At 55.0% G+C, this 9,878-nt stretch overlaps 1 protein-coding gene across 1 annotated transcript in view; it reads right to left on the bottom strand.

The window, feature by feature from the left end:
* Nucleotides 1-9,878, bottom strand: part of TTYH2 (tweety family member 2) — a 42,132-nt gene that overhangs the window by 19,340 nt on the left and 12,914 nt on the right. The window contains exons 4-5 of the mRNA XM_024760597.1: nt 6,296-6,407; nt 881-1,101 (exon numbers count right to left, since the gene is read on the bottom strand). Of these exons, the coding sequence (XP_024616365.1) occupies nt 881-1,101; nt 6,296-6,407 (333 nt within the window). The remainder of the gene's footprint in view (nt 1-880; nt 1,102-6,295; nt 6,408-9,878) is intronic.

The following is a 9,878-nucleotide window of genomic DNA, read 5'->3' as shown; positions in this document are numbered from 1 at the left end:
GGGGCGGCGGGAGGGGCATCCAAAGAGCGGACACCTGCTCTTCAGGGCTCCTGTGTCCATTGCTCCCCAGCACTGCCTCCGTGCCAGGCGCCCTGCCCTGGGTGCGCAAGGACGTGTATGCCATGAGTGGGTGTCACCCTTCGGCTGGGAGCCCCCCAAAGCCGGGACTGCCTCCTCCTTTCTTGGTTGTCCCCAGAGTGACCTTCACCAGACCCTGTGCGTGGAGGGAGGGCAGCCGGTCCCTGGTCAGCTGGCCTGTGTCCAGTGCCTTCACCTGGGATGGGGTTTGGGTGATGGGGAGGCAGGGGAGACGTAAATGAAACCCCAAAGGCTCGATGACACAGGTATGAACCTGCATACCTGATATGGCAAAGGTGGGGTGGCGCCCCGCAGCCCACATCACTCAGGCTGGAGGCATCTCTGAGCTTGCTAAGCAGCTGCCACTGGGGGGAGGCAAAGAGGCTGCCGTCTCCCCGACGCCCTGCACCTCTGTGGCCGAGAATGCAGGTGGAGGGAACCCTGTCCCAGAAACCCGGGCAGGTGAGGAACCCATAAGCCACCAGCACTTCACCCAGGCCAGCCACAGAGGATGCTGGTCCCGGAGGAGCCCCTTGCCGTGTGCGGGGTGGGAGGCCAGGTCCAGCCTCCTGCGCTGAGATCTTGGCACATCAGTGCCCCTCCCTGGGGCTCAGCGCCTGCCTGTACAAGCAGGCTGTACTACATGCCCACTGCTCGACCCCCCACAAGCTCTCATGTCCTAGGGATTTCAGTCATTAAGGCTTAAGACCTTCTGGTGGCACTTCCCAGCCCAAGCCCCAAGACGCTGGCTTGGATGAAGGAAGCTGGTGCAGCCCCATCACCCCTCCCTGGGGCCCCTCACCGGTAGTACTCCACGTAGCCAGTCTGGTTGACCAGTTCGGTCAGCTCCTTGGTGACCTCTGTCCACACGGGCACCCCTGCCAACTGCACGATGATGTTGCCCGCCATCTGCTGCATGAACTTCAGTGTCTGGAGGTAATCGCCCCGGGTGGCAAAGATCTCACTGAGCCGGGCCAAGTGCTGCTCGAGGTCGACCTTCATCTTCTGGGTGGTTCCAGACACCTGGGGAGGGGCGGGGCTTCTGAGTCTGGTGGGAGGAAGCCGGAGAGGTAAACCCTCTGCCTCAAACTCTGGAGGAGAAGAGCTTGTCCTTGAATGAGTGCCCCACGGGCGCCACCCCCAGCCCTGAAGAGTCACGAGGCTGTGGTCCAGACGGAGGATGGACAACAGAGGCTCCCACTACCCGCCCAGCCCATGGGTCCCTCCATCCAGGGGACAGGCTCGATCTGGCCCTGACCAGGACCTGGGCTCCAAGACACAGTGCTTTCCTAGAAAGACAGACCCAGATGGGGAAACAAACAAGAGAAGCCATTTTTCTTCCTTGAGGATTCTCTTCAAAGTTTAAACACCTTGGGTGATGAATTCTTTTGGGGGGTGAGGAATAAAATGTTTAAACTGAAGAGTCCCTCTGTTGCTACCTGACCTTTTGTTCCCACAATAGGCTTTCTCAGCGTCTCACAAGAGAAAGGCTTTGTTGTAGAGCAAAGGACAGCCCACAGCGTCCTGAACCCCCCGAGTGAGGGCAGAACAATGGAACTTTGAAATAATACAGGCAGACGGGATCCTGCCTCCGAGCAGCCGGGACACGTGACAGGAGGAGGAAATCTGCGCCTTCTCTGTGCTTGTCCCCCCACCACCACCACCACGTTTGTCCTGCCTGGAGCTGAGCAGAGCCTGAAGGAAGCATCTTTCTGCTCAGAGGTAGAGAGGGAAGGTCAATGGAGGTGACTCTCCTGGGCCTGCAAACAAGGACCACAAGAATTAGAAAGGTGCCTCTCGATAGCCCAGAGGCAGGGTCCCGGCAGGGGCTGGAGACCCAGCCTGGGAACCCCAAGCACCTCCCTGCCAAGCCCATTCTGAGCCTGGGTGTCAGCAAGAGGGGAAGAAGGGCTTCGTTGCTCTGAAACTGTCATGCTCTACCAACAAGCACAACTGGTTGGAAGCGAGAAGTGTGCGCTATTCCTCCAGGCAGACTTCAGCTCCCCCACATCTGGAAGGAAGAGAAAAATGACCCAGAATGGGAGTTCCCTGGCGGTCCAGTGGTTAGGACTCTGCGCTTTCACTGCCGAGGGCCGTGGGTTCAATCCCTGGTCGGCGAACTAAGATTCCGCAAGCCTTGTGGTACTGCCAAAAAAAAAAAAAAAAAAAGACCCAGAAGAAGGTTTAGGAGTGTCCAATGGGGAGATCTCTGCAGAGAGGTGATCAGACCCCACTCCTGGCAGCAAACGCTGTTTCTCTGCATTAGGGGGGACTTGACAGCAACTTTGTGGCCTTTCACATCTGCGCTAGGCTAGGAGTTCCTGGTTCCAGAAAAGAGAATGGCCCCCTTTGTTGCATTTTATGTTTTTCAGTGTCAGCGGCTTGTTCCTTTTCCTGGCGTGTTGCTGGTTCTTACAAGCTGGCTAAAGACTAAGAGATACCAAAGTGCAGAGATGCTGGGCGTGTACAAATGAATTCAATAACTAAACCTCACCCTAATAAACGTTCCTTTTCAATTCAATAAGATCAACGGACAAGTGCTTTGCAGCCATTGATCCAAAGGCACTCAATAAATGTTAACATTGGGAGCAAGACCGGTACTGTGTGATATTTTCATATTCCTATATGATACCCAGCACACTTTAGATCACAGGGCCATTAAAAATGCTCTGTAGGGGGCTTCCCTGGTGGTGCAGTGGTTGGGAGTCCGCCTGCCCATGCAGGGGACGCGGGTTCGTGCTCCGGTCCAGGAAGATCCCACGTGCCGCGGAGCAACTGGGCCCGTGAGCCATGGCCGCTGAGCCTGCGTGTCTGGAGCCTGTGCTCCGCAACAAGAGAGGCCAGCGCACCGCTATGAAGAGTGGCCCCCGCTCGCCATAACTAGAGGAAGCCCGCACAGAAGCGAAGACCCAACACAGCCAAAAAAAAAAGTGCTCTGTAAACTTTTCCTGTAAGACGACTTTTTCTCCCCTTCCATAGCTCTATACGTTTAACTTCTCTATTTCTTAAATTCCTCCTTGGAAAAAAACCCCGAAAGCCAGGCCCTCTCTTTCCTCCTGATGTCTTCCCATAGGAAACGAAACAAAATAGAAAAAATTAAAATCACAGCGTTGACCTACTTACACCCCCGGCTTCCCCACTGCACCTCCAGTCCTTAGAGGTTCAGCACAGAGCTCCCCACAGGGAGATGGCGATGGGGACACTCAGAGGTGGATCAGGCACTCCCACGGGGAATCGGGAGGGCCGGCTCAGCTCCCCAGGCTGGGGTGGGCTTAGGGGCGAGCTAGCAGGTGGTAGAGGAAGCTGTTGCCCCAGAGGATGGAGCCGTGGTTCTCCAGCTGTGGCCCCTGGACCTGTTATCAGCTGGGAACTCGTTATAAATGCAAATTATCAGCCTGGTCCCAGACCTACAGAATTGGAAAGTCTGGGGTGGGCCCCTCCATCTGTGTTTATGAAGCCCTCCAGGGGATTCTGATGCAAGCTCAAGTTTGAAAATCTCTTGAGACGGAGGAAGCTCCCTCTTAGAGAGGGAGTTGATGAGGTTTTCTAGACAGGCAGGGGATGAAGTGCCAGGAGATGAAGGGGTGGAGGCTTGGCAGGCCGGGGGCAGGGCCCCCATCTCAGAGCCTTGAAGGGAAAGGCTAAGACCAGGCCCCTGGGTTCCAATACTCGCTCTAACACATACTAGCTCCCTACCCTGCAGCAGCAACACGACCTCTCTGTGCCCAGTTCCTTCCCCAGGGCTGCCCACAGGCCTGATGCCAATGCAAAGGAGAACCCAGAGGAGCCTCAGTGGCCACCAGAACATGTGGCTCAAACTCGAGCCAGCTGAGCTCCCAGGGGCTGTAGAGCCCAAGGCCCTGGTTTTAAGCCGAGACCCCAGTGGGTTAGAGGTGTGCAAGATGCCCTGAGTGAGTCACTGGGGCCCAGATCGGGGCGCTGGATCCAGAGAAAGGACCCACCTGGCACTCCCAAATGACCCTTTGCGACCCCCCAAATCAGAGTGTGCAGCTGACCCAGGACCCTCCCGCCGCCCACCGAGGCACAGGGCTCCCTCAGGGAGGAAGGGCGCAGGCCTGCGGCTTCTGGTCTGGGAAGGGGAGCCTGGCAGGGCCCACCTCACTCTGGCCCAGGTCTTAGTCACCTGACTTGTCTCCTGAGTGCCGCCGCCCCCCAGTGCAAGCCTCCTCTCTCTTTCGTGATGATGACAGTAATATACACAATTACAGTAATTATAATAACGGCACCATTAGCATAGGGTCCCCCCTCCCAATGTGGAGCGTTTTTTGGAGATTCCAGGCACTTTCATGGGCATTATCTCATCTAACATCATTTGTGTGATATTTGGCCTTCACCCCCCTCCAATCTAGGGAGCCCTCTAAGATCTGCTGCCTCCCCTGGAGCCCTTGGGACTGGGAGTGTTGGGTGCCCACCCGAGGCCCAAACCAGCCCCGCAGGCCCAGCCAAGGACGCAGGTCAACACAGGAGGTGGCCATCAGGACCCAAGCAGCTCCTGGCCGGCTGGACCACCACCAGAGCCTGGGATGCCTGCCTTCACTTTTCGGAAATGGTGGAGAGAGGATGAGGGGCTGACCGCCAGAGACACACGGAACCCTTCCCTTCAGGAACACGGGGGCATTTAGAGACCTGGGGTCTGATGCACAACGTCCACCCCAACCCTGGGGACCTCTCAGCTGGGGTGGATGGGCCCAGCCTGGGGGTCTCAGGCCCAGCTCATCTACGGGGGATAAGGACATGAAAAGCTTGAATCTTCCCAGCAGGGCGGCTCTGGGACTTTCTTCCTCAGCCCTGGGGAGCCACGGGTCATTCCTTACAATGGTCACAAGTCAGCCAGTGAAGGTCATGGCTCTGGGGCTTCCCGGGGAAGGGATTCTCCTTCAGGGGCTGGCTCTTCCTCCAGTGGTTCTGTGCCGGTGGGTGGAGCCCCTTCCCCACCAGGGCAGAGGGAATGGCGGGGGTCCCCAGGCAGTGATCTCCCCCCAGGCCCCACCCAGTGCTGGTCAGGTGGCGTTCGGCCCCTCAGCTCCCCCATCCCAGCCGCCCCATCCTCGCCCCGTTAGAGCTGCTCCAGCCCAGTGTCCAGACAGCTCTCAGTCCCCAGGGACGGGTCCCAGTGAACACAGGGGGCGGTTGGATGAGCTCAGCAGGAGACCTGGGACCCTGCTCTGGTGTGTGACCCTCGGCTCCCCAGAAGGACCCTCTCTGAGGCCATGGCACCCAGCACCCAGCCGTACCCACAAGGAGCAGCACAGCTGTCTCTTTAAGGGAGTCCCTCCTGGGAGGAGCCGGGCTGGGGGATTAAGGCCTGAGAGGGGCTTAAGGGAGAGGAGGGGCACTGAGGTCAAATCCTCCTGAAGCGGCACCAGGATGAAGTGAGGTCCACAGGCTCCGGTCAGGGCTGGATTGCGTGGCTGAGGCTGCCTGACACAACTGCTCATTTGTTGAGGTCACCCCTGAACTGGCCCAGAGGTGATGGCGGACAGGACTGGCATTTCTGAAAACTGCCCTGGAGCCTGGCTCCTAGGGCGCCAGGGGCTGCTGGGAAATTAGCTGGAAAGAGCCAGTGGTTCCAGAGAGAAAGTGACAAGCACTGGGGGCCATGGGCTACCTTTTTCTGAAGACCCTGACTCTCCCCGCCCTCGAGGCTCAGCAAGTGGACCTCTTCCTTGGGCGAAAACTCCTTCCTCTCCTCTGGCCAGCCCAGCACATCCTTCACCCTTAGCCCCCAGCTGGAGTCACGGCGCCTGGAAACCAGAGCCCGGAGGACACCTTGCGGGGTTTGGGGCTCTTCACTTGTTTTTGAAGAGTGTTGACATCTCCTGGACGCCACCCACCATACTCTACACCCAGCACTGAAAGTGAACACAGAAAACACCACGGGGTCGACTGTCCACATTCAGGGGCCTCTTGAACAAACGGCACAGTGCTCAGCTCTGCTGAAGATGGACGGGCTCTGATCCCACAGCCGTCCTGGCCCCCAGGACCCCGTAGCCTTTCTCCTTCGGTCCTCACTCCTACCCCTGCCCCCTGTGCCCCCCGCCCCCCAGCCTGGGGAGCAGAAATCGCTGGTTGGCTCCTGGTGGGACCAACTGGCAGCCCCAAGGGGAGTCCGGCCCCCTTGGAGCCGAGCTGGCTGGGCTCTGACTGGGGCTCTCGGTCCCACCACGCTGACCTCACCGGCCGCCCGCGACCTTACCAGCACATCGATCCCAGAGAAGGTGTGGTTGGCATTGTCCAGGGAGTAGATCAGCTGGTACACTCCATCGTTGGCCTCGCTGTTTCCATAGAAACCAACGCCCACCGCAGCACTAGAGGCAAGACCCCAAACTTAGAGGTGACACCCAGAGGAGAAATTTTGTTAGTATACTATTTTTTAGCGCCGTTTAGACTTCACAACGAAACTGAATGGAAAGTACAGCAATTTCCCATATACCCTATGGTGCCTCACACGCCCAGACAGCCTCCCCAGCCGTCCCCAGCCCCCGCCAGAATGGGACAATTGTTACAACCGACGAACCTACGTGGACACGTCACTATCACCCAGAGTCCACAGTTTACATTAGGGTCACTCTTGGTGTCGTCGTACAATCTTACGGGTTTGGACAAATGTATCCGCCATTATAGTTTCATACAGAGTAATATCACTGCCCTTAAAGTCCTCTGTGCTCTGCCCATCCATCCCTCCCTCATCCCTAACCCCTGCCAACCACTGATCTTTCTACTGTCTCCATAGTTTTGCCTTTTCCAGAATGTCACATGGTTGGAATCCTACAGTACGTAGCCTTTTCAGACGGGCTTCTTTCACTTAGTAATATGTATTTAAGATTCCTCCATGTTTTTTCATGGCTTGACAGCTCATTTTTCTTTTTTTAAGCGCCGAACAATATCCCATTGTTTGAATGAACACAATTTAGCCATTCACCTACTGAAGGGCTTCTCGGTTGCTTCTAGGTTTTGGCAATTATGATGAAAGCGCCTTTAAACATCCATGAGAGCAGGTTTTTGACTTTAGCTGAGGAACTCTTTCCTGGGGGTAGGGGAGAGGGGGTGGTCTAGAGTTCTGGCAGATGGGCTGGCCGGGGGAGGGAGGAAGGTTCTGGGGCAGTGGTCTCTGGCCTGGCCAACTAGCTCTGCAGCACGTTTCATTCAGCCAACAAGAAAATACTCCTGTTCTCCAGTCCCGGGGCTCTGAAGGGTGGAAGACTGCTGGCCGGGCCCTAGGGATTTTGATGCTACAGTAGGTCTGGGAGGGGCTCAGGAACTCGTACCTTTGCCAGCTCCCCAGGTGACTCTGACACACGTGGGCTTGGGGACCACTGAGGTCTCATGAAATCACACTCACCTCTCCCAAACCCTCCAAGGGTTGGGGATGCCCCCTCCATTCTCTATCCTTTCACCTCCACTTCCCCACACCACACACGAGGCATCTGTCCTGCTGAAATGTTCTGGCTTCTAGAAAGTCCCTTCTTAGGTTGAGTTAGGTTGAGCTGAAGCCTACCACCTTAAATCACGTACCTGCTGGCTCCTGGCTGTCCTCGGGGCCAGACTGGGATAAGCCTCCAATTCTGCAAGGCACCCTGTCAGACATCTGAATGGGGCTCCGTGTCACCCCTTTTCTGCTCTACGAGTCAGATGTGTCCTCCAGACCCTGGTCTACATCATCCCCTGGCTCAACTCTCTCTAATCGGTCCATGTCACCCTTAAACGTGGCCTCTGAGTGAAGCACCCAAGCCCAGCCGGTCCCTCCAGCTGGTCCCTCCAGGGGGCTAATGCCCTGGGGTCCTCCCTCCCTGTCACTGACCTTGTGGTCCATTAATATCCCTGGATTTCTCCCCAGGAACTGCCGCTAAGCCCAGGCGTTCCTTCTTCCTCTAGTGCCGTATTGCTTTTTGTTTTGTTTTAAATAAAAGAGGAACTTTAAATCCATCCCTGTGAAATTTCATCTAGCTGGTTTTAGTCCAACATTCCAGCCTGAACAAATCATTCGAAGTCTTGCCTCTGTCACTGATCATACTTTCTCTGACTCACACTCCTGGGGGTCCTCTCAAGATTCATTAAACAGCCTCCTTGAGTTTTCATCCAAAACGCTGATTTTGCGGGGGGAAGATGAAGACACATGTGCAAATGTTTTTACCCTTTTTCTTTAAACAGGGAAGAACCTGGGATGGAATCCCCTGGGAGACTGTTCTAGGAACCTCCTTCCAGGGTGCCCTTGACCCCCAATTCAGTGTTTCTCAGAAAGCGGTCCATGGACCACAGGACAGAATCACCTGTTAAAAGCGTAGGTGGCGGGGGGGCAGGGGCGGGGGGCACGCCACACCCATTTGTTACCAGTATGGTCTGAGAATGTGCATTTTAAAACAAGGTTCCTGTCTGCTTCACGAGTCTGACGCACACATGCATGCACGCACCAGCTACAGTTTGGTGAACCCGTGAGTAAATCAGTATTCTTTGCATTCAACCAGAATTGTTCAACCAGGTTTGAATCCACTTAACCGCACCACCACACAATCTGTAAATACAGCATCCGCAGGGATACTGGGAGGACCTTGGTCAAATGCAGAAATATTCATACATTAAATGTATTGTATTTCTATGAGCTTTTCTTTAGTCACTTCATCTTTTAAATTTCAGTCTGCTCTGAAAAATACCTTTCGTTTGCTCCTTGTGTTTCTAACTTTCTCTGCTAGTTCTCTGTGTCATGATCCAGTGTTTTCTGGGCACTCGGCCTCAAGCCAGTGCTCTCCCATCCTTTTAACTCTCCCTTTCCCTGTTTTCGACAACGGAGGATTCTACTTTTGCATCTTCTCATGGTCTATGGATTTATCGGAGATGATGGTTCAGGAGGGGCTGTGTAACTGCACCCAGTCTTCTGAGACAAGTCTATGGTACTGCCCCTCTCTGGTATAACAGCACCGCTCTCTTAATCAAATGTTAAATCACTCCCAAAGAGAGGCGCACTGGGAATTCTCCTCATATCCCTTTTGCCTTGTTCATTCTTTCTTCTACGGATTGAATCTCCCCTCTTCTCCGGGATGCTTGCTGTCAGAGCTCAGCAAGACCCCCGCCTCCTAATCCCCCCAGCCTCACCTCGTATCCCTTCTCCTTCTGCTTTTGTTGCCCCCCCCCCCCCGCTTCTCTCCCTCAACTCACTCTAAATATTCATACATTAAATGTATTGTATTTCTATGAGCTTCTCTTTAGTCACTTCATCTTTTAAATTTCAGTCTGCTCTGAAAAATACCTTTCGTTTGCTCCTTGTGTTTCTAACTTTCTCTGCTAGTTCTCTGTGTCATGATCCAGTGTTTTCTGGGCACTCGGCCTCAAGCCAGTGCTCTCCCATCCTTTTAACTCTCCCTTTCCCTGTTTTCGACAACGGAGGATTCTACTTTTGCATCTTCTCATGGTCTATGGATTTATCGGAGATGATGGTTCAGGAGGGGCTGTGTAACTGCACCCAGTCTTCTGAGACAAGTCTATGGTACTGCCCCTCTCTGGTATAACAGCACCGCTCTCTTAATCAAATGTTAAATCACTCCCAAAGAGAGGCGCACTGGGAATTCTCCTCATATCCCTTTTGCCTTGTTCATTCTTTCTTCTACGGATTGAATCTCCCCTCTTCTCCGGGATGCTTGCTGTCAGAGCTCAGCAAGACCCCCGCCTCCTAATCCCCCCAGCCTCACCTCGTATCCCTTCTCCTTCTGCTTTTGTTGCCCCCCCATCCCCGCTTCTCTCCCTCAACTCACTCCAGCTGGGCTCCAATCTGAGCACAACTCCAG

The sequence above is a fragment of the Neophocaena asiaeorientalis genome, unplaced genomic scaffold (assembly GCF_003031525.2).
Source record: "Neophocaena asiaeorientalis asiaeorientalis breed wild unplaced genomic scaffold, Neophocaena_asiaeorientalis_V1.1 scaffold30, whole genome shotgun sequence".
NCBI lineage: Eukaryota > Metazoa > Chordata > Mammalia > Artiodactyla > Phocoenidae > Neophocaena > Neophocaena asiaeorientalis.
This window is presented reverse-complemented; position numbering and strand designations above follow the sequence as displayed.